Consider the following 25654-nt stretch of genomic DNA (forward strand, 5'->3'; position numbering starts at 1 on the left):
GGTTATTTTATCTAATATTATATAAGATTCATACATTTTGTTAATACAGAAGTGTTCCCTTGTCATTGTAGGAGAGTACTCCAATGTAAAATTTGCCAGATTTCATTTGGCTGTTAATGGACATTTGAGTTGTTTCCAGTTTTTGGTTATCATCAACAGTGCTGCTAATGAACATTCTTACAAATATCCTTTAGTACACATATACATGCATTTATATACCCAAAAGTGTAACTGCTGGGTCAGAGGATATGCACATATTTGGCTTCAGTCAATACCAAATATCTGTACCAATTTGTGATCTCATCAGCAACATATGTAACTGTTATCATCAACCTCTTTTAAGTTTGGCCATTCTGGAGGGTACAGAGAGGTATCTCATTATGTATTTAAATAACACATCCAGGTGCACAATTAATAAAGTTGAACACTTTTATTTATTGGCTATTTGGATATCCTCTTTCTTGAAGTGCCTATTCAAGTGTTTTGCCTATTTTTCTATAGGACTGTTTTAATTTTTGTTGATTATATAATCTGTACATCAGTCCTTTTTCAAACATATGCATATGTCAGATATATCATCTCCCATTCCATGGCTTACATTTACACTTTTGTAATAGTGTTTTTTGATGACTAGAGATTCCTAATTCTAATGTACCTCAATTTATCTATCTCTGCCTTTTTGGTTTGTATTTTTTGTGTCTTTAACTGTCATAAGCAACAAACACATTTTCTTTTTTCATCTTTAAGTTGTATCATTTTATCTTTCATTTATACTTGTAATCCACCTGAAATTGACTTTTGTGTCTGGTGTGAGGTAAGGGTCAAAACTAGTTTTTAAATATGGATACCTAGTTCATCCAGCACCATTTATGAAAAAGGTTATCTTTTCCCCAATTCACTGCAGTGTTATTTTTATCATAAACCAAATCATTACACAGCTATGGGTGTGTTTCTTGATTCTCTATCCTGTTCCCCTGTGTGTGTTTATTTTCACTTGTACCAATATCACACTGCCTTGATTAGTGTAATTAATTTATGGTAAAGTCTTGGTTACAGGTGGTGAAGTCCTCAAGATTCATTCTTCTTCAGGAGCACCTTGTCCCTCTGCATTTCCATATATATTATACATTAGAATTACCTAGTCAATTTCCACAAAAGAATTCTGCAAAGATTTTGATCAGAAATGCATTGATTCCATAGATCATACTGGGTAAAATCATTATCTTTATAATATTAAGCCTTCTAATTCTTTTTTTTTAAAGATTTATTTATTTATTTATTTATTATTTTTATGGCTGTGTTGGGTCTTCGTTTCTGTGCTAGGGCTTTCTCTAGTTGCGGCAAGTGGGGGCCACTCCTCATTGCAATGCGCGGGCCTCTCACTATCACGGCCTCTCTTGTTGCGGAGCACAGGCTCCAGACGCACAGGCTCAGTAATTGTGGCTCACGGGCCCAGTTGCTCCACGGCATGTGGGATCTTCCCAGACCAGGGCTCGAACCCGTGTCCCCTGCATTGGCAGGCAGATTCCCAACCACTGCGCCACCAGGGAAGCCCAAGCCTTCTAATTCTTTTCCTTCTTTTTCTTTTTAGAATTGAGGTATAGTTGATATACAATAACAAAGTGATTCACAGTTTTTAAAGGCTACATTCCATTTATGGTTATTATAAAATATTCGTCATATTCCCTGTGTTGTAATATATATCCTTGTACCTTTCTTATTTTATACATAGTAGTTTGTACCTCTTAATCCCCTGTGCCTATCTTGCCCCTCCCTCTTTCCCTCTCCTCACTGTGGTAACCATTAGTTTGTTCTCTATAACTATGAGTCTGTTTCTTTCTTGTTATATTCACTAGCTTGTTGTACTTTTTAGATTCCACATATAAGTGATATCATACAGTGTTTGTTTTTCTCTGTATGACTTATTTCACTTAGTATAATACTCTCCATGTCCATGCATTTGATGCAAATGGCAAAACTTCATTCTTTTTTCATGACTGAGTAGTATTCCATTGTATACACCACATCTCCATTATCCATTCATCTGTTGATGGGCAGTTGGGTTGCTTCCCTATCTTGGCAATTGTAAATAATGCTGCTATGAACATTGGGATACAAGTATCATTCTGAATTAGTGCTTTTTTTTTTTCCCCAGGAGTGGAACTGCTGGGTCATATGGTAGTTCTATTTTCAGTTTTTTGAGAAACCTCCATAATATTTTCCTCAGTGGCTGCACCAATTTACATTCCCACCAACAGCACCCGAGGGTTCTCTTTTCTCCACATCCTCACTAACATTTGTTATTTGTGGTCTTTTTGATGATAACCATTCTGACAGGTGTGAGGTGATATCTCATTGTGGTTTTAATTTGCATTTCTCTGATGATTAATGATGTTCAGCATCTTTTCATGTGCCTGTTGGCCAGCTGTATGTCTTCTTTGGAAAAATGTCTATTCAGGTCTTCTAACCATCTTTTAATCAGGCTTGTTTTTTTGATGTTCAGCTGTATGAATTGTCTATATATGTGAATATTAACCCCTTATCAGTTATATCATTTGCAAATATTTTCTCCCATTCTGTAGTTTGTCTTTTTGTTTTGTTTATGGCTTTCTTTGCTGTGCAAAAGCTTCAAGTTTAATTAAGTCCCATTTGTTTATATTTGCTCTTATTGCTTTGCTTTAGGAGATAGATGCAAAAAAAAAAATTGGTATGATTTATGTCGAGAATGTTCTGCCTGTGCTTTCTTTTAGTTTAATGGTTTCCAGCCTTACATTAAGGTCTTTGATCCATTTTGAGTTTATTTTTGTATATGGTGTTAGAGAATGTTTTAATTTCATTCCTTTACTTGTGGCTGTCCAGTTTTCCCAGCACCAGTTATTGAAGAGACTCTCCTTTCTTTTCTTTTTTTTGGCCATGCCACAGGGCTTGTGTGATCTTAGTTCCCCGAGCAGGAATTGAACCTGGGCCCTCGGCAGTGAGAGTGCGGAGTCCTAATCACTGGATCACTAGGGAATTGCCAAGACTGTCTTTTCTGCATTGTATACTCTTGTCTCCTTTGTCGTAGATTAATTGACCATAAGGGCATGGGTTTATTTCTGGGCTCTCCATTCTGTTCCACTGATCTACATATCTGTTTTTATGCCAGTACCATACTGTTTTGATTACTGTAGCTTTGTAGTATAGTCTGAAGTCAGGGTGCGTGATTCGTCTAGTTCTGTTCTTTCTGAAGATTGTTTTGGCTATTCAGGGTCTTTTGTGTTTCCATACAAATTTTAAAATTATTTGTTCTAGTTCTGTGAAAAATGCCCTCAGTATTTTGACAGGGATTGCAATGAATCTGTAGATTGCTTTTGGTTGTATGTTCATTTTAACAATGTTAATTCTTCCAATCAATATACATGGTATATATTTCCATCTGTTTGTGTGTTCTTCAATTTCTTTCATCAGTGTCTTATAGTTTTCTGAGTGCAGGTCTTTTACTTAAGTAGGTTTATTCCCAGGTATTTTAATTTTTGATGCGATTATAAATGGAATTGTTCCTTAATTACTCTTTCCGAAAATTCATTGTTAGTGTACAGAAATGCAACAGGTTTCTGTATATTAATTTTGTTTCTGGCAACTTTACTGGAATTCATTGATGAGCTCTAGTAGTTTTCTGGTGGTGTCTTTAGGATTTTCTATGTATAGTATCGTGTCATCTGCAAACAGTGACAGTTTTACTTCTTTTCCAGTTTGGATTCCTTCTATTTCTTTTCCTTCTCTGATTGCCATGCCTAGGACTTCCAAAACTATGTTGAATAAAAGTGGCGAGAGTGTGAATGTGACATATCCCACCATTTATGTAGGTCTTAATTTCTCTCAATAATATTCTATAGTTTTCTGTGTAGTGTTGAGTGGTCTTGTACACTTTTCAATTTCTTACTAGGTATATGATGACTTGTGCTGCAATTATAAACTACATTACTCTTGAAATTTCATTTTATAATTCTTTGTGCCTGGAATTCATATACAACTGACCTTATATTCAGCAACTTTGCTGAATTTTCTTATAATTTGGCTAAAGTTTCCTTTGGATTTTCCATGTTCGTAATCATGTAATCTGTAAATGCCAGTTTAAGGAATTTCCCTTTTATTCCTACTATGTTAGGAATTTAAAAAAAATCATGAATGGGTATTGACTTATATTAAGAAGTATTCATTATTTTCCTCAATAAACTGGGTATAGAGCGAATGTACCTCAACATAATAAAGGCCATATATGACAAGCTCATAGCTAACATCATACTCAACAGTTAAAAGCTGAAAGCTTTTCCTCTAATATCAGGGAGAAGAGAAGGATGCCCACCCTTGCCACTTTTATTCAACAGTGCTGGAAGTCCTAGCCAGAGCAATTAAGCAAGAAAAAGAAATAACAGGCATCCAAACTGGAATGGAAAAAGTAAAATTGTCTCTATCTGCAGATGAAATGATATTATACATAGAAAACCTTAAAGACTTCACCAAAAAACTGTTAGAACAAACAAATTCAGTAAAGTTGCAGGATTCAAAATGTTAAAAAAATTCAGTTGCATTTCTATACACTAATAATGAACTATCAGAAGGAGAAATTAAGAAAAAAATCTCATTTACAACTGCAGCATAAAGAATAAAATACCTAGAAATAAATTTAACTAGGGAGGTAAAAGGTGTACACTGAAAACTATAAGACACTGAGGGAAGAAGCTGAAGACACAAATAAATGAAAAGATATTCCATACCAGTGGATTGAAAGAATTAACAATGTTAATATGTCCACAGCACCCAAAACAATCTATAAATTCAGTGCAATCTCTACCAAATTCTCAATGGCATTTTTCATAGAAATAGGAAAGAATAATCTGAAATTTGTATGGAACAACAAAAGACCCCGAATTGCTAAAACAATCTTGAGAAAGAAGAACAAAGCTGGAGGCATCACACTTTCTGATTTCAGACTATACAGCAGTCCCCTTCTTATCTGTATTTCACTTTCCTTGGTTTCAGTTATCTGAGGTCAACTGTGGTCTGAAAATATTAAATGGAAAATTACAGAAGTAAATAATTCATAAGTTTTAAATAATACACTGTTCTGAGGAGCATGATGAAATCTTGCTTGTCCCACCTGGATGTGAATCATCCCTTTGTTCTGTGTATCCATACCATATATGCTACCCACACATGAGTATAGGAAAAAATATAGTATATACAGGGTTGGTATATACTATAACCATGGTAATTTGATAGTATCCATGGTTTCAGGCACTCAGTGGGGGTCTTGGAATGTATCCCACATGGATAAGGGGGGACTACTGCATTACAAAGCTATAGTAATCAAAACATTATGGTACTGGCATAAAAACAGACACACAGATCAATGGACCAGAAAAGACAGTCCAGAAATAAAGCCAGGCATATATGGTCAATTACTTTACGACAAAGGAACTAAGAATATACAACGGGGAAAGGATAGTTTCTTCAATAAATGATGTTGGGAAAACTGAACAACCATATGCAAAAGAATGAAATTGGACCACTATCTTACACCATGCACATAACTTAACTCAGAATGGACTAAAGACTTGAACGTAAGACCTGAAACCATAAAACTCCTAGAAGAAAACATTGACAGTGGTCTTGGTGAAGACTGTTTGGATTTGATACCAAAATCAAAGGCAACAAAAGCAAAAATAAACAAATGGAACTACAGCAAATTAAAAACCTTCTGCACAGCAAAGGAAACCATGAACAGTATGAAAAAGCAACCTGAAGAATGGGAGAAAATATTTGAAAATCATGTTAAAGGGTTAATATCCAAAATATATAAAGAACTCATACAACTCAGTAGCAAAAAACCCAAACAATCCAAATAAAAAATGGGCAGAGGACATGAATAGACATTTTTCCAAAAATATAAGAATGGCCAAAATGAACATGAAAAGGTGTTCAATATCACTAATCATCAGGAAACTGCAAATCAAAACCACAATGAGGTATCACCTCACATCTGTTAAAATGTCTATTATCAAAAAGAGATAAGTGTTGGTGAGGATATGGAGAAAAGGAAACCCTTGTGACTGTTAGTGGGAATGTAAATTGGTGCAGCCATCATGAAAGACAATATGGGGTTCCTCAAAAAATTTAAAATAGAACCATATGATCCAGCAATCCCACTTCTGGGTATATATCTGAAGGAAATAAAATCACTGTCTCAAAGAGATAGCTGCACCCTCATGTTTTTTGCAGCATTATTTATAATAGCCAAGTCATGGACACAACCTAAGTGTTCATCAACGCATAAAGGGATAAAGAAGATAACACACACACACATACACACACACAGGAATATTATTCAGCCATGAGAAAGAATGAAACCCTGACATCTGTGACAACATGGATAAACCTTGAGGGCATTATATTAAGTGAAGTCAAGCAGACAAGGACAAATACTGTATAATATCACTTACATGTGGAATCTTAAAAAGCCAAACTGATAGAAACAGTGAATAAAGTGGTGATTACCGGGGCTGGGGGGTGGGAGAAATAGAAAGATGTTGGTTAAAGAGTATAAACTTCCAGTTATAAGATGAATAAGAGAAGGGAGAAGTTTCATAGGGAAGGGGACCTGAGGCAGGGAACATAACACATAACATGTGTTCAGAAGGCAAAAGGAGATCAATTTAGTGGCAGTATATCATTTCGGTTGAAAAGAGGTAGAAGCTAAGGTTGAGAAAGTGGGAAGTGAGGTTATGGAGAACTTAGAAGGCCAGGCTGAATTTAGACAATGGAGTCACTAGAGGTTTTGTGTTGAGACAGGATGAAACTGCTTGATTCTGATTAATTCTGGGGTAAACTTGCTGTGGAAATGTGGAAGAAAAATAATGCAGAGAAACCAGTTAGGAGTTTTTAGGAGTAGTCTAGATGTACAGCGAAGGCGAGGGAAATAGAAAAGGGAAATCTGAGAGTTTGAAGGAAGAATTGCTAAGATTTGAGGACTAAATGGATGTGAGGAGCCATCATGTTCACTTCAGTTTGGAACATGTTAAGTTTGCGAAGATGACACTACATTTAAGTAAGAGAGGTTCTGAAGACAGGTGGAGACATATGGGACTAGAGCTCAGGGAAAAAATTAGCATGAGAAAGAAATATAAATTTGATCAAATATAAAAACTATTATCTACTGTCTACCTTTACTAAGCTATAATATTAATAACTTTCTTTTCCTTTAAGTCTTTAGGCCAATAGGAGATAAATCCAATTTTCTTCCCTACACCACTAGACCATAGTAGTTTTTGAATAATAAAGCAAATAATAATAATAGCTAATGGTTTTTGAGCACTTACTATATGCTAGGCACTGTTCCAGGTACTTTACATATATTGACCTATTTAATCCTCACAACCATTCTATAAGGTACAATCATTACCCCCTTTACAGATAAATAGAGAGGTTCAGACAAATATCACATAGATAGTCAGCAGCAGAACCAAGATACGAACTCACGCACTCTAGCTCTCCTTAACTACTATACTAATTTCACATCTAACATATATGACATCTTAGCAAATAATCACACTAAAATGGTTTAGGATTAAGTTCTCATTTATCGCACAGAGCAATTTGGAACAGTTTTTAACGTACTTACTTGTAAAGTATTTGTATCCCATACTTTCAGAGTTTTATCAAATGAGCTTGATGTGAACATGCCAGTGTCATGAGGATACCACTGTACAGTCTCCACACTGTATTTGTGAACATCAGGATGGCTTCTACAAAACAGTAATCAAAATTTAGAGATAACTGATTTATTTGAGTTTCAAAACTGATACTATATTCACAAGTAGCAGTCTCAGGAACGATGATATGAATGGCCAAACCTAGATCACATGCCACGTCCTAGCTGTCTAGAGAAAGAGAATATCTAGGCATCTCTAGTTTTAACCTTTCACAGTGTGATGCGGAGGCCTGCTTCCTACTAAGGCTCATAAAATGAGAGACTTCTGATTTCAATACCATATCCTGGAGGGATCAGCCAGCTACACTGGACCACTTCATGGAGACAGTGATTTTTCCTTACGGGAAGAGATACTTATTCTGGTTTTGGATTTGCTTTTCCTGGCCATCATTTTATCAACACCATCAATCTTAGAATTGTTGCCTCACATACCTCCATGGTGTCCCACACAGTATTGTTTCTGATTAAGAACCTTACTTATACAACAAAAGAATGCAACTGGTAGATGCCCATGAGATTCACTACTCTTATGTAACACATCACCCATAGAATCATGATCTGTTGAAGACTCAGTTATGACATCAGTTACAATATACCACCTTGTGATGATGATGTGCTATCCTGAAGGATACAGTATATGCTCTGAACCAGTGATCAGCACAGTATGTGTCCTTTACTGAATCTTAATTCAAAGACACTGGCTGTTTAGGAACACTTAAGAGACAATGGTGGCACATTTCAACACCAACCGTATACTTAATATCAGGAATTATTGTAGATGTGAGATAGCGGTAGTGGGGTTATGCTTATAAAACACCTTTTACCTTTTAGAGATACAAATAATTGTGAATGAAATGATATCCTTCTGAGATTTGCTTCAAAATAATCCTCAGAGTAGGTGGGTAGGTTGGGGTAAAGATAAAACAAGACTGGTTATGACTGATAGCTGCTGAAGCTGGGTGATGGGTACACAGTTCATTATACTACTATTTTCATGTATGTTAGAATTTTTCAGTAAGATAAAAGTAAACAGAAGACTACTGCAACCCTATGCAGATAGGACCATCATGAGTTCTGATTCCTTAAGGTGAAGGTTTGGATCACAATACAGAATAAAGGGCCTTGACACATGTGGTGCTACCTGAAGACCTCAAGCTGGCCTTGAGACAGCTGCAAAAAAGGACTGTAGTACCTATTCATATTTCCTTACTTTCTATGTCATGTATATATGTATATATATTAACTAATTTCCTCTTTCTTTCCTCTTTTTCTTACCTCCATTATTTTATATAGGTTAACTATACAATTGAGCCCACAGGTTGCATAATCCTGATATAAGATCACGTAAAACCAGTGGAAAAATAGACATCATCCTGAACTGGAGATGGATGTGGTAAATAAATAGACTTAGGGTCATAGCTCTTTGGGGAAGGGGATAATTACATTTTTTTGTCAAATAATGGATACTTGCATTAGATCAGGCTGAAACTTTTTTTTTTAAAAGGAAGGGTAGGTATGGGAAGAAAGGTATACACTGATATTGGACAGCCAAATGTGTGGACTGTAGTGGACATGCGCCCTTTTCTTGGCTGAACATCCAAACTTCCTTTTGGGGGGAAATTCCCTTTGTTTTGTTGAAAGACAGTGCCTTGCCTCTTGTTACATAAAGCAAGGGGCTCCAGATATTCTCTTTCCCTTGCCCTTGGCAGTGGGGGCATGAACATGTGTCCTGGGCTTCATCAATACTGCCTGGGACTCTAATAAAACTCCAGCTAGTAATGCAAACCAAGGATAGTTAGCAATTATTCATAGCTGTGGAGTTGAGACTCTGTGTTTGTGACATGTAGCAGAACCCAAACTAAATTGTTCCTGTGGTGTGACCTTGACTGTGTTCTCTTGTCCTAGTTTCTCTTGCTTTTCTGCTCATTTTCTACATTTGATTCTTCCACCTTCCTGCCATTATGTGAGATATTAAATTTCTTTCCAATAAATTTCTGCTTAAGATAAACAGAACTGATTTCTATCTGTTCCTAAGAATCTACACAGAGATTTTTTCAGTTTTAAATAAAATAAATCTTTAATGTAGTGATCACAAATAAAAGCTCATTTATATTTTAGATTTTAAAATAGGACAAAGTATTGTATTATTCTCTTACTATGTATGATCTGTCATTCTCATTCACATTTAATAAAAATTTGGGTACAGGAATCTTTTTGGTGCTCAGAACAAACACATTAAGTAAAGCAAAAATAAATATCAGGAAACAGTCTAAGCCACATTAACTTAGTAACAATTTTTATTGAAATTATTTTTTAAAGTTAGATTATAAAGTCTTTGAATGTAAAATGCTACTTTAACTCATTTTGTAAAGATGCTTATATGCCCATTTACCAAAGTCATGGTTTTGAAGTTAAGAGTTTGAATCTAAGAAGAAAGTCATAATAAAGTAAGATTGATGTCCTAAGCATTTACTTGACATCACACACCAGAAAAGCAAATCATAGCCACTCATGGAATAACATTACATAGCATGTGGTATATATAAAAATATTATTTTAACAGTGTTAAAACGATAGCTAAGATAAAATAAGACAAAGATGAATTAAACTAATTAATGACTGTCTTACACTTTAGAATTTAGATTTTTTGTTTGTTTGTTTGGTGGGAGTGGAGAGAATATAAAATGGTATAAGCCTCTTAGGAACCAAGTTCCAGAGTACTTGAAGTGGTATCTTGTTTTGTACCAAGTGTATCTATAATTATATTGCTTCCTATTTATATAGTGGCTTTACAATTTTTAATATGCTTTTTAAAAGATAGTATTTCATTTAAGTCTTACAGAAAACTTACAAGAGTAACAGGGCAAGTATAATTATCTCTAAGGCAAAATAGTTTTGTCAGAGGCTCAGAGAAAGTTTCCTTAAATCTGTATTTCCAAAGTGAAGCACCAGAGCCAAGAAACATTTGTAAATCTCCTCACAAATATTCCATGAACTTATGCATCTATCTAGTGCTTTGGGAACAGCTTTAATACAGAGTGGTTGCTGATATGAATGTTCATGAAGTTTTTTCTCTTGAAAACATTTTTTCGACACCTATTCTCTATGTTAATTCAAGGACTCCTCAAAATCAGATCAAATACAGGAAATGAAAAAGAATTAAGTGATGATTATGAACAAATTAAAACAAAATCACAAAACACTTTATTAAAAACTTAAAAATAATTCTCACAAGATTGGAAAGCCAGTAAATAGTCAAAAAATTCAAGACAAAGAGAAGTATGTTAAGTTAGGCAGCTTTGAGTAAATAGAGAGGTAAGGAAGGGGTGTGTGTGTGTGTGTGTGTGATTGTTAGTACATTTATGGCTTCTAGCTGTTAATCTTTTTGTTCTATTAATCACAGTTGAAAAATCTAATTTGTGTTTATATTTAGCTGGAAAGACTCAAATGAGTCTTATGCTAAGTAGTCTAAAAACTAAAATTAGTTACTGAGGTGTGCTATGTAGGTGGAGAACAAAAAGAACATAATCAAAAGTTTTTTCATGTTTTGCATTTGATACAAAAATACTCAAATGTTTATAAATTTATGAATTACATTTTTAATACACACCTGCCAATGGAACACACTGCTTTACATGTGTAATAAGGTTGTCTGCTGGAGTTCTCAAGATCATAAAGCACAATCACACCATCTGAACCACCTGATAACATGCTAATAATAAAAAAAAGTTCACATTAATTTATCATTTTATATAGTCCATTTATGACTATGTATTTCTGAAAATTACTGATCTACAAACTCAAATTTATTATGCCCATAAATACAGAGTAAATCTTCATTAGTATAGACTGAAATAAACTAAAATTTTTAACCTAATGTTTGTGGAAGAATGAATATAGAAAGATTCAATCTGTGATCAGTTAAAATTTACCTTCATGATTCCAAAAAGAAAGGACAGTAGAAAGAAGATGGCAAAAGATACTTCTTATTTAAGGAAGTGAAATATTACAGAGTCATTTTAAATGGCCTAGTTATAAATGGAATCAGACAGACCAGTTATTACTGATGCTAGCTATCTGACCCTGGGCAAGTTACTTCACCTAAGGTTTTTCATTTGTGAAAAGTGGGACATTTTCACCTAAATCATAAAGTTGATATAAAGATAAGTCATATGCAAAGGGCTTTTATACTGCCTGGCAAAAAATAGGGGATCCATAAGTGTTAAGATTTCTTCCCTCCATTATGAATGCATTTACTCAACTCATTCAATTTTGAGCTTCTGCAATATGCTAGGCATTATGCCAATTCAACTATGAACAAGACAGGCATGATTCCTGACTCCCCAGTTTACAATCTAATAGGGAAAACACATAGATTTGTGAATTTAATTTATATATCTATATATGTAAATATTTATGCATCTATATAAAGTATTGCTATTTGTTAATATTACTACTCTCACCATCAATTCTGGTGCTGTCTCTATTCATTCTTGTTCTGATATTATTCTCTGGTAGATTCTTAAGAAAGGCCTAATGAGAACAATACTCCCTGAATTTTTGTATGTTACTAATAATTAGTCCTTTTGTACTTGAAAATTAGTCTGGTTGGATATAAAATCCTTGACTCACATTTTATTTCCTTGAACATCTTAGAAAGGAAACTTCATTTCTTTGAGCATAAAGCTCAAAATCAAAGTCTGGTTACAATATGATTCTCTTTTCCTTATATGTAGTTTCAGATTTTATTCATTCTAGGAATGTTTCCTTGGATTATAGTTTTAGTCTTTATTCCATTCTCTTCTTTTGGGTTTCTTCTCTGGAAACTCCTATTATATGTATGTTAGATCTTCTTTGCCTATCTTCTACATACATCTGTATCTCAAATACTTTTCCTTTCTCCATTTCTTTTTGATTTTTAAATGTTTCCTCTTATATTTTATTTGCTTGTACTCCTTATGCTTTAGTCTTCATTTCTGAAACTTTCTTTTCTAATTTTTTCTTTGAGTTTGATCATCTCATTTTTCAGTTTTTCTAATTCCTACTTATGTTACTCTTTCATACACTGTTATCTTTTAAAAATGACTTTTAGGGACTTCCCTGGCAGTCCAGTGGTTAAGACTCTGTGCTTCCACTGCAGGATGCACAGGTCTGATCCCTGATCGGGGAACTAAGATCCCACATGCCACACAGTGCAGCCAAAAAAATAAAGAAAATAAAAAACAGAAATGACTTTCAGCTAGTTTTAAAATATTAGGTTAGAGTTCTCATCTATTTTGTGGGCATATCTTTCTGGCACAACTACACTGTCTAAAGGAACATTATTCTATTTATTCTCTTTGTTCTTAAAATAATTTTGTATGGGCTTTGATTTTAATCCTATTCTTTTGCTCATTTTTATATAAAATTAATTTTCTTAAACTTTTAAAAGGGAGGCTTCGTTTATAACAATATTTAAAATTTATATCTCTAGAACATCCTCCTCCTCTTCTTTTTCAAATAAGATGCTCAAAATATGGCAGCTAACTTTCAGAGATTTCCTGATTCTATTCACCTCCCCAATTTTTATCTGATCCATCTTTTTCCCTTGTTTCTTTCTATTGTCCCTGTACTGCTCACTTTGGAGTCTATTCCAAACAGTTTCTCCTCAACGTAGGGTTCTGTCCATTAGGGCATCTTTAGGTGATTAGCTGGAGAGATTATAGGGCCTAAAGCACTCCAACCCCTTTGGGTCTTACTGTGAATCCCTTGAACAACTAGAGTACACAATTCTTTCCCAGTTTCAACGTTGTAGTCAAATTGGCTTGCTGAGCTTTCAACTAACTGTCAGTTATTTTGAGTTATCAGGTCTATTAGATGCCCCATTGGTTTTTATTGCCTCCCCTGGTATAGATGCTGATACCACACTGATTTTGTAGTTATCAGTGTTTTGCTCCCATTCATCCATATTTTGTGGTTTGTTGAGATATTTGATCACTTATATTTGTTTTAAGTGTTGTACATTGGGTTTTTATTTTGCCATCTTTAGTTTCTTTGCTATTTATAGTACAACATAAAGAGCTTGTGCCAGAAATGAACACACCTCTTTCTTCACTGAGATAGTCTTGCTACAAAAAAAAATATAGCTCATCTAAACTGTGTGCTTAGTGACTTGTACCACATTCTGGTACAAGTGCCTTACCTTGTTGTGAACCAGATACAAAGGGTTCATGAACTAGCAGCATGTCCAAGAAGCACTGATTTATAGACTTGTTTTAAGAAAAATTCAATATCAATTTGTAGGACAATTAGGTTAATTTAAAAGTACTTCTTCAAAGTTCTTTGCTCAAATAGTCCTAAATCTTACTGATGATGGGGCAGTAAAGAAAGATAGTAAGTAATGCCATGCTGAAGGTTTTTTTTTTTAATACTCAGCATTAGCTTCATTACAAAATTTTGTGGTTCAGTTACTCATTGTGTATACAGAGAAATCTTTGTAAATTTTAACAACTACAGCTTTTATTTCGGTTGATAACATGTTGCAGCTTGTTTCAACAGTTTTGAGTTACATGTGTACCATAACAATTCCAAAAACATTTTGCTGCATATTTGTACTTCGTGAAATACTGTTTTTTACCATGGCATTACATGTACTATCAATGTAAAAACAATTGTTTTCAAAGCTGAACTTTTAGACTTAACTTAAATTGTATTTACAATAACATGTTTCATCTTTGCTAGAATGACTTCCAAAAGCTTTCCTTTGATTACATTAATTGGGTGAAAAAATTGAATATTATTGTAATTAATGGACTTTGTAGTTGAAGTATCTGATGGCAATGATGTTACTTAACTCTACAATTATTATCCTGCTAATAAAGTGAACACAGTAAAAGACAGGACTTGATGTTTTTATGTGGACAAGAAAACTCGGTGCCAAAGATGCATGGAATTAACTCAGAAGAATTTAGAAGACATAAAAGAAAATCCAAGCTTCACAGGATGATATACAAATGTACTTTATGTAGTTGCATTTGTTAAAATGCTGTTTTCAGATAGACTTCTTCAATTAACTCCTAACTTTGGAAATAAATGCTTCTTTACAAGATTTATGTATTCTAGTTTTCATTCTGGTTTTCCGTGGTATCACTACAGCTCTCACAGTGTTTGGTAAATATTAACAAGTATTTTGAGCAAGTTACATGTGAATTGATTTTTCTGAGAAAAAGAAGACCTATATTTAATTTTCCATTAAACATTCATTTTGCTTTTTATTTCTCTTTCCTGCCAAAAGGGTTTAATGCAAAATACAAGTCTTAGCAAACAATGAAATAAATAGTTGTAGATTTTTACTATGCAAAAAGGGGGAAAAGGGGGAAACCACTGTAGTGAGAATCTTGACTTTTTTGTATATGCTTTGCAAAGACTCCTCAGTCTGTTATTTCTCACACATATTTAATGCACATGTAATCTATAACTTCCCACATTTCTCACTAACTCTCCCAACTGGTAGCCTACTGGATTCATGTACTTTACAGGTCAAACAACTGATCATTACCCCAAATGATTGGCTGGAGTACTGAACATTTTTTTCTACCAGCACCTAAGGCCAAAAGAAATCAGCTATCCCTTGCTGCTCATGTCTGGATTATTTTATAAGCAAATGTCCCACAGCTGTCCTTAATTGGGAGGTGTTATGTTGAGCCTGGAAAAGGTCAGGAGGAAGAAAAGAATTATCACAGGTCATCTTTTAGATTTAACCATGTGTTAAAGTGAGCATTTGTTCACCGTACATGTTTCTCATATACTACTAGGTGAGACCATGACAGAGGCTGGAAATAAAAAATGGATTTCTATTGAACCTACTCTGGCTTATTTTAATGTAAATAGTTATACTTCATTATAATATAAAAATTTGGGGCAAATGCTAAACAGAACATGATAAGACAAACTTTTCTTTAGTTACTTTTACACTTGTCTTAATTATAGACCACATGAAGGGTTTTGAACTTTCTTGTAAGAGTAATGTGGGGTAGATGAGTTTTAAGTGGGAGAGATAGCACATTTTTTCTAAGCACTTCAGTTGTTGTATGGAAAATGGATTGAAAGGAGTAAAACTATAGGTGATAATGCTTTTGATTAACAACAGTGGTGGCAACCATTTACAGTATGCCATGTCCTATGCTAATCATGTTATACATATTATCTCAATTAATCTTCACAACAAACTTGTTAGATATTGTTGTTACATTGTGTAGCTAAGGGAACTGTGAATTAGAAAGGTTAGATAAATTGCTCAAGGCCACATAGCTGATAAATATAAAGCCAGGAGGAACTCAAACACAAGTCTGGTGTGCTTCAAACTTAATTCTCCAAAATATACTTCTGCTTTTTATATTTGTTTTCCCACTAGACTCCTTGAGAGTAACAACTCTGTTTTGAAATAGTACCTAAAGACATACCTCAGCACTTACACACTCTCTGCATCCAAAAAAGTTCAGTATTTGTTGATTTAACAATGAATATATTTATATTAAAGTAGTTTGGAAATGTTTATTTGGCAACATTTCATAGGTTCAATGTTCTGTATTTATTTGAAATTAATAATGCCAGATTTAAAATGCTACAAATTTAGAATTCTTATTAATTTGTATGAAACTTCACAAAATTAATCTGAAAGCAAGATTTTACTGGATCTCACTTAGGAACAAAAATGATTATATAATAAACTTACTATCTCCCTTCAACAGGGTCAATGTCAAGGGTGTTAACTCCACTGCCATGGATCCTTTCAACATCTCTGTCTTTGTTTAACTCCAGTCCCAAAACCCTGAAAAACATAAAAATTAAAAGGAGGAAAAGGAAAAATAAAAATTAAACAATAAGAAAGTAATTTAACATTAAAACGTCCTTATTTCACCAAAATTACATGGAGTCAAAAATCACAATAATGCTTAAATCTCCTAACATACATCCAAAGGTATTTATAGATTATTAAAGACCTTATACAAATTTTTAAAATAACAAGAGTACTAACAATTACATGTAAAGAATTTCTCCTGAAGTATTGCCTTAATTATCTTATCTCTTATTTAAAGGGTGTATTTTATTAATTTTTAATTTAGGTAGCTAGAAACTGAAACAAATTTTCACGAACAAAAAGTTAAATTCTGATAACTTAAACTTAGCTGAGGACATCTAGTGGACAAAAGCTTAAATTACAGTTTTTTAAAAAAAATTCCCTTGTTTCTTAAGCCTTATAGAAGTATAAAACGAGCATGTTCAACTCAACAATTAAGCACATTTAAATAAATCAAATTAAATATAAATAAAAATGATTAACAAGTACTCTCACAAATTAAGATGAATGAAATTTCTGATATTCAATAACTGTAAACCATCATTATCCTGGTGAGGACGTTAAGATTAAATGAGTTGAAACATAAAAAGTGCTCATAACAATGCCCAGCATATAGTAAGTGCCGAGTGAATGTTAACTATTAGAATTTGTCTCAATCTTTTGGATGTCAAAAAGCATTTACATTAATTTAACCAAATGATCTCTAAATTCATTACTGATCAAAATAATGTTAATTTAAATAAGATTTTCCCCCCAGTTTTACTGAGAAATAAATGAATACAACGTTGTATAAGTTTAAGGTATATAGCATGATGGCTTAATTTACATATATTGTGAAATGATTACTACAATGGGTTCAGCTAACATCTATCATCTCATATAGATGCAACAAAAAGAAAAAAAATTTTTCTCCTTGTGATGAGAATTCTTAGGATTTACTAACAACTTTCCTATATATCATACATCAGTGTTAACTATAGTCAATATGCTGTACATTACATCCCTAGTACTTATTTATCTTATAACTGGAATTTTGTACATTTTGACCACTTTCCTCCAACTCCTCCTGCTCCCACCCCCTCCCTCTGGTAACCACAAGTCTGATCTCTTTTTCTATGAGTGTTTTTTTTTCTTTTAAGAGTCCACATATTTAAGTGAGATCATACAATATTTGTCTTTCTCTGTCAGACTTATTTCCTTTAGCATAATGCCTTCAAGGTCCACCCATGTAGTTGCAAATGGTAGGATTTCCTCACTTTTTGTAGCTAAATAATATTCCATTGTATATATATACAACTTCTTTATCCATTCATTCATATGTGGACACTTAGGTTTCCTTGTCATGGCTATTGTAAATAATGCTGCTATGAACATGGAGGTGCAGATATCTTTGCGAGTTATCGTTTTCATTTCCTTTGGATATATTCCCAGAAATGAAACTGCTAGATCATGTAGTAGTTCTATTTTTAATTTTTTGAGGATCCTCCATTCTGGTTTTCCACAGTGGCTGTACTAATTTACAAATCCCACCAACAGTGCACAAGGGTTTCATATTCTCCACATCCACTCCAGCATTTGTTATCTCTTGCCTTTTTGATAATAGACGTTCTAACAGGTGTGGGGTGTTGTCTCATTGTTTTTGCACTTCCCTGATGACTAGTGATGCTGAACATCTTTTCACGTACCTGTCGGCCATTTGTATATCTTCTTTGGAAAAATGTCTATTCAGGTTCTTTGCCCATTTTTCAATTTTTTTTTTTTTGCTATTGAGTTATATGAGTTCTTCATATGTTTTGGATATTAACCCCTTATCAGATAAATGGTTTGCAAATATTTTTTCCCATTCTGTAGGTTGTCTTTTCACTGTGTTGATGGTTTCTTTTGCTGTACAGAAGCTTTTTAGTTTGATGTAGTCTCACTTGTTTATTTGTTTCTGATTTTTTTTTCTGTTTTAGTAAGAGTGCTTATTCCATGTTATATAACACTGTAGTTGGTAGGTATGCAGTAACCAAAACCTATCCTATATTGAAAAAAAGCTGTTGAAATGGACAAAAGTTTCACATCACTGCCCTGGTGTTTATTTCCTACCGTTCACAGTTTGCTTTCCTTTGGCCTAAGATCCACCCCTCTCCACTCCTCCCCACCTTTGGAGTTTTTTCACTTGTTTATTTTTGGTTTTGTTGCTTCTGCTTTAAGTGTCATATCCAAAAAATCATTACCAAGGCCATGTCAAAGAGCTTTATTCCTATGTTTTCTTCTAGGATTTTCATGGCTTCAGGACTTACATTTAAGTCTTTAATCCATTTCAAGTTAATTTTTGTGAGGGGTGTAAAATAGGGGTCAAGTTTCATAAAATGAGAATTTTTAACCTATCAAGTTATCATACTTTTTTAAAAAAAAACAATGCACAGTGCTAGGAAAGGTACATACTGATACTTTTATGCAGTGACAGTAGCAGTACTATTAATTCCCATAAACATTTTGGAAATCATTTTAACAGTAGCGAGTGTCTGATTTAAAGATATACAAGTTCCTCTTTTTCTCTTGGAAGACAGTTTAGCCTTAGATTCAAATATCCAGTCTAACACTTATTACTTGTCTAAACTTAATCAATAATAAAAACAGCTAATATTAATTAACAGCCTACTATTTGCTGACATTGTAATCACTTTATTAAGTGTAATAAATGGTAATCCTAAGTGGTAACTTTCCTAGTGGTAGATTATATTATTAAACACTTTACCTGATTATAAAACTAAGACATAAGTAATTTGCCCAAAATCACATAATAATTGGTTGAACTACATCTGAACTCTGACATTTTTTTCTCCAGACCATTATGCTCTACCATTTCTAAACTTCAATATTTCACCAGAAAATAATATTTTACATTTTCTCCACTGAAATGTCTATTTCCTCTTAAAATATTTTTCCATCTGATGACTTTTCAAATTATAACAGTAATATTTGCTTCTTATAACAAGTAAAACAGTATCATAAAAACATGTGCAAAGAGAATCATCCCTTCCTTGAGCTCCCTCTCCTAACAGTGAAAACATGGTCTCTATTATCATTAATATACTTATTTGATCAATCCCCCTGTATGTAACCATCTCCCATCTCCACTACTACCCCGTCCCCCAACAAGTATGCTGCTTACCAGGCTTAGGCTTTGATTTCTGCTTCTCTCAGCACTCTGATCAGCTGAGCTTGCCTGTCTCCACCTCTGGACTACCTCCTCAACCTGCTCAGCCAGTGAAATCTCACTTTAGGCCAATCTAATCCCTGCCTTTTAGGTAGCCTACCTCTACCCAACCTAAATACTTTAGGTCTGAATTGTTTGGGAACCAGAAGGAAGGGTTAAGATGAAGGGAAAGGGGGAGGGTACTACAATAGGGAAACAGGGGTGGGGTTTGTGTGGAAGGAGGCAAGGTGTGAAAAAACAATTAAAATGGCAGGCCTGAGACTGCTATCTTTAGAAAGGGCTGCTTCCAAGACAGGCCCTTACCTGCCTTCTGGGATTTCAGGAGGGTTCCCATCATTTCTGGATAAGAATGGCTAACTGTGCCCAAACTAATATTTGGAGCAAACAATGTACATTATGAATACCTACATTCCTTCTGGGAGTCTGGAATTTTGGTACATGCTAAGCAGAAAGTGCCTAAGTGGCCAGTTCTCAATTAAAAACTCTAGGCACTGAGTCTCTAATGAGCTTCCCTGATAGACAGCTTCACCTAAGCTGTCACAATTCATTGCTAAAGAAATGAAGCTTATCTGTGAGACTCCACTGGGAGCTTGTGCCTGGTTTCCTTCACAAGTCACCCATGTGCCTTTCCCTCCACTGATTTTACCTTGTATACTTTTGCTGTAATAAATCATAGCCATGAGTAATTTGGTACAACTGTATGCTGCATACTGAGTCCTTCCAGAGAATACTCAAAACCTGGGGGTGGTCTTGGGGACTCCTCCCACACAAAAGCATAGAAGTAGAAGGAAGAGGGGTAGGGAGAATATGGGAGAAAAGAGGGAGGGGAGAAAGTGAAGGAGAGAGGGTGAAGGGGAAAGGAGTGAAAGAGAAGAGATATGGCTGAAGGCAGAGGAAATTAGGGTAAGGAGGGTAAGGAAAAGAGCGAGTCCTTTTAACTTTTTGTTTTAACGTCTTAAGATGGCTTAAAAAATTTATTATATCCTTTCATCTTCTTCAATGATGAAATACTTTCATTTTTATTTTTTTAGTCTATGACATTTTTTTTGAATACAAGTTTCCCTGTTTCCCCTAAGCGGTAGAAATAGTTTTCCTTTCTCTCTAGATAATTTATAACTTCAATTTTCATTCCATCTTGGACTCAAGAGTTATCTGGAATGTAATTCCTAATTCTTTAAACATTGAATTAGAGGTGATGGTGATGTTCTCATTAATTAATTTACTTCCAATTTCTTTAGCTTATGATTAAAGAATATGACCTGTAAAGATGGCTACCTTTTTGAATTTGGTAAAGTTTTCTTGGTAGCCAAGTACATAAAAATTTTGGTAAATGTACCACTGACATATAAAAAACATGCACATTCTCTAAGAGATGTAAAGTTATATATGTCTATTAAATTTGGTGTGTTGTTTATCCATTTCCCCCATATGTATGTATTCTCTCTCTACTATATCAGGACCATTCTGGAAAAGAAACTAGTGTCAAATTTTCCTTACATTTTGCTTTATATATTTAACTGTTTGAATACATGTTTTATTACACCAATTCTTCATTAATTGTGCTTCAAATAATATCGTCTATTACAATGTTTGGTGTTTTTAACCAAAAATCTCACCTTAACTAATATTAACAGTGACTTCTGCATTTTGTTGACAATTGTCTAATATCTTTTTATCCTCTACTTTAACTTTTAATATTTAAGAATTTTGTAAACTATTTAAAAATATTTTAACTTGAGGTATTTCTGAGCAACAGCTTTTAGCTATATTTTATTTAAAAATTAATCTGATAATCTGTGCTTCTTAATGGGAGGAATCAGCCTGTTCACCTTTGGTATGACATCTGATACACTTGATATTATTTATTGTTTACTTAATGTCATAGTTCTATCTTTAACTTTTCATTTTGCTAGTTCAATGAAGTTGCTGTTCATTCCCCTTTGCTAATTTTGAAGCATGTCTAAAAAGATCTTTATCAGCCATGTTATATATTTCCAGCTTGTTTATTATTATGTATTTAGATTTAACCATGCACATACTACAAGGTTCATTGCTCTCCTCTGTTTCCTCTCCTCTTCATCATTTACGTACCCTGGGGCCTTGTTCAAATACATTTATTCATCAATTAATGTTGTTCCTTGGGTATTTTTTCTTGAAGGGGAAAGGGGTGAAATATTTCTAGGAATTTTAGCATATGCACAATATTGGACAGATTGACTAAATTTGGATTCCTGACTTGCAGTCCTTTTTTCTTATTAGTAGATATCATTCTAGGCTCTAGAACTGCTAAGATGTCTAATGTCAACCTGGTTTTCTTTTATGAATAAATTGTTTACCATTGGAAGCTTTTAATATTTTTTTTCTCCATTCCTAGATATATTTACTAGGGTATTTGTAATTTTATGTCTTTTTCATCAATCCTATTGTACTTCAGTGAACCTTTTTAGTCTGTGAATCTAGTCTCTGCTTGTTTGTTTTGTTCTCCCTCTGGAATTATTATTGCCTCTGAGGTCTTCTGGATCTACTCTCCAAATCTCTTATCCTTTCTCTCATACTTTTTATACTTGCTTTGTGATTTGACATATTTCTTTCATTTGATCATCCACTTCATTAGTCAATACTCAAAAGTAGCCACTCCAGTTTGAGGTAAAATAACTAGCACACTTTACCCATCTCCCTAGAAATACAACTGTAAAATGTGAACAAAATGCATGGAATACCTATTTGAGGACTCCAAAAAGTAAATAGCAGCAACTGGACTGGGGGAAACACCATATCCAACATACCACCAAAACAATGGCCAGTTTATTATTTTCTTCTCTGCTACTTCCTGGCTGGAAACCTGGAAGTGAGCACTGTGGCACAGACAGAGAAAGTTCCAGGAGCAAAAAAGGGAACTCCAATACTCAAGGACATGTAGAAATCACCCATCTATATTTTTTCTCCCTTTTCTCCATTCTCTTGTGGCCCAGCCCCTAGGCAATCTGATAGCAACACTGGCAATGGCTGGAAATAGTGACCTGAGGGAGCCAACACTCTGGGGGAAGGAATCTGTTTTCTCTGTTCATCAGAGCTCTGATCCCAAGAGAGTGGGTCCAATCACCACTGTTTTCTTCCTCTGTCTTCTCACTTACAGGCCCAGAACTGGGCCCAAACACATTAGTGTATGGTAGAACAGGGTAACTAGAACCCAATGTTTCCGGCAGGAGGACCAAAAGGGAGAGTCCCAGTGATGAGAGGTACCAGAAAGATCACTGAGAGAAAGAAGCTCAGGAAGGCAACCTCATAAAGTTATTTATGAACTCCAGGACTCATCACTGAGCAGAGCATGCATGGAGCTGACCTTAAGTAGCATACAAAAGATTCTGAAAACTAAACTAACAAGAGTACCACTCAGGTAACAGACTACTGAGCGGCACACATTGGGGGCAGATTTGAAATGGCTTTGAAAACTGAATTGACGTTAGAACCATGGCAAACATAACAAGGTAAAAACTTGCAGCCTGAACCTAACTTCGCCAATTGCCTCTTAAAACAAAAATATCAACATTCTTCATAGGACTGAAAAAAGACCCAGAGTTTCATGACCTTTTAAAATGTCCAGGATACAATCCAAATCACTCTGCATATGGAAAACCATGGACATTTCAACTTGTATGGAAAAAGACAGTCAACAGACACCAAAGCTGAGGTGACACAGATGCTGGAATTATCTGACAAAGACTTCAAGGCAGCCATTAAAATATGCTTGAGCAAGCAATTGTGAACATAATTGAAACAAATGTTAAAAAAGGAAAGTCTCAGCAAAGAAACAGAAGATACAATTAAGAACCAAATGGAAATTTTAGAACTGAAAAATGTTAAATTATTTTTCATCAAAAATCTAATTTTCATTCCAAAACTATTTTTTTATAGACTAAATTGCAGACTAGAGACGACAGAGGAAAAAGTCAGTGAACCTAAATACAGATCAATTGAAATTACACAATTTAACAACATAGGGAAAAAAGACTAAAAAAAAAAAAAAAGAAGAAAGAAAAGAAAAGAAAAGAACACAGCCTCAGGGACCTAAGTAACAATTATAAAAGGCCAAACGTCAACAGAGTCCCAGAAAGAAAGAAGAAAGTGGTATGTAAAAAATATTGGACAGAAATAATGGCTGAAAACATCCTAAGTTTGTGTAAAGATATAAATCTGCAAGCAAGAAGCAGAATAGACTCTATGATAAACCCAAAGAAATCCATGCTGAGACACATTATAATCAAACTGCTGAAAATTAAAAACAAAGAAAATTTCAAAGCAACCGGAGAGAATGACAAATTACCTATAGAGAAACAAGTGATTGAACTAACTGCAGATTCCTTTTCAGAAACCACAGAGCCATCCAGACTTGTTCTAAAAGAATTTCTAAACAAAGTTCTTCAGACAGAAGTGAAGTGATATAGGAAGGAAAGTTGGGATATCAGAAATGAAAAGAGAACACCAGAAATGACACATATCTAGGTAAATAGGCTATTCTTTCCTTTAAAATATGTTTGATGGTTGAAGACAAAAATTGTAACACTGTCCAATGGAGTTTACAATGTATGTAAATCTAATATATAAGGCAACAACACATATGGTGGAAGGTAAAGGGTGATAAAGTTTCAATATACCAAATAGAAGGAGTAAAATATTGATTCTAAGTAGAAAATGAAAAGTTAAGTAGGTGTTTTATATTTCCTAGAGCAATAACTAAAAAATACTATACAAAGAGATATAGTCAAAAACACAATAGATAAATTAAAACAGAATATTAAATAATGTTCAAATAATGCAAAAGAAAGCAGGAAAGGGTAAATAAAAATGTGAAGCAATCAGTACTTTCATTCATTGCTGGTAGGAATGTAAGCTTTTAGAAAACTGTTAGTTTCTTAAAAAGTGAAACATATACCTAGTCATTCCACTGCCAGGTATTCACCCAAGAGAAATAAAAGCATATGCCCATACAAAGACTCGTGCATGAATCTTTAGAGCAACTTTATATGTACTAGTCCCAAAACAACTCAAATGCCCATCAAGAAATGAATGGATAACAAGTCATGGTATATCCACAAAATGGAAAACTCCTCAGCAATAAAAAAGAATGGATACATGCAACAGGATGGATAAATTTCAAAATAATTATTCTGAGTGAAAGAACGCTATGAAAAAATAATTTCATTTATATAAAATTCTGAAATATACAAACTAATCAATAGTGACAGAAAGCAGATCGGTAGTTTCCTGGAGTAGAAAGAATGTGAAACAGGGAAAGAAGGGAGAAAGGGATTACAGAGTCTTGATGAAATTTTGGGGCTTATGGATGATCGTTATCTTGATTATGGTGATGGTATCAAAAGTGTATATATATGTCAAAACTCATCAAATTGTATACTCTAATGTGCAGTTTAGTGTATATCATTGTACCTCAGTAGAGTTATAAAATAAAAAAGGAGGGTATGAATTATAAACATTGCATTTTAGTGTTCATGTCTTTGCCTGTAGTCAACGACAAGGAAGAAACTGGGGCAAATGACAGGAGACATCTTCTTTGAATAAAATAGGACTGTATGTTTGTTTAGTTAAGCTAAAATATCATTAAAGAGGGGAATCTTAAAAAAAAACCTACCTTAAACACTTTAACTTAAATATACAAGTAGTCCTTATTTTGCATTGTCTGATACACACAAATTTCAGTTACCATGATTTAGTTAATACCAGACCACGACAACATGGTTGAAATCTCAGTTACCATGGTAAATTAACTGTGAGTAATAGCATAAAGCGCAGTGTTCAATACTTGCTTTTCAGTCCACAAGATACTATGAAAATAACATGT

The 25654-nt window shown here is 34.1% G+C and overlaps 1 protein-coding gene across 2 annotated transcripts in view; it reads right to left on the reverse strand.

Moving 5' to 3' along the window:
• The window catches only part of ERCC8 (ERCC excision repair 8, CSA ubiquitin ligase complex subunit), a 66246-nt gene that overhangs the window by 36632 nt on the left and 3960 nt on the right, over window positions 1-25654 (reverse strand). Inside the window, exons 2-4 of one of the 2 annotated variants that reach the window (XM_036847927.1) lie at window positions 16464-16559; window positions 11361-11462; window positions 7661-7784 (exon numbers count right to left, since the gene is read on the reverse strand). In XM_036847927.1, the coding sequence (XP_036703822.1) occupies window positions 7661-7784; window positions 11361-11462; window positions 16464-16559 (322 nt within the window). Of the gene's footprint in view, window positions 1-7660; window positions 7785-11360; window positions 11463-16463; window positions 16560-25654 lie in introns of those variants that run through there. The other variant, XM_036847928.1, reaches the window with a different exon arrangement.

This window comes from Balaenoptera musculus, chromosome 3 (genome assembly GCF_009873245.2).
Source record: "Balaenoptera musculus isolate JJ_BM4_2016_0621 chromosome 3, mBalMus1.pri.v3, whole genome shotgun sequence".
Classification (NCBI taxonomy): Eukaryota; Metazoa; Chordata; class Mammalia; order Artiodactyla; family Balaenopteridae; genus Balaenoptera; species Balaenoptera musculus.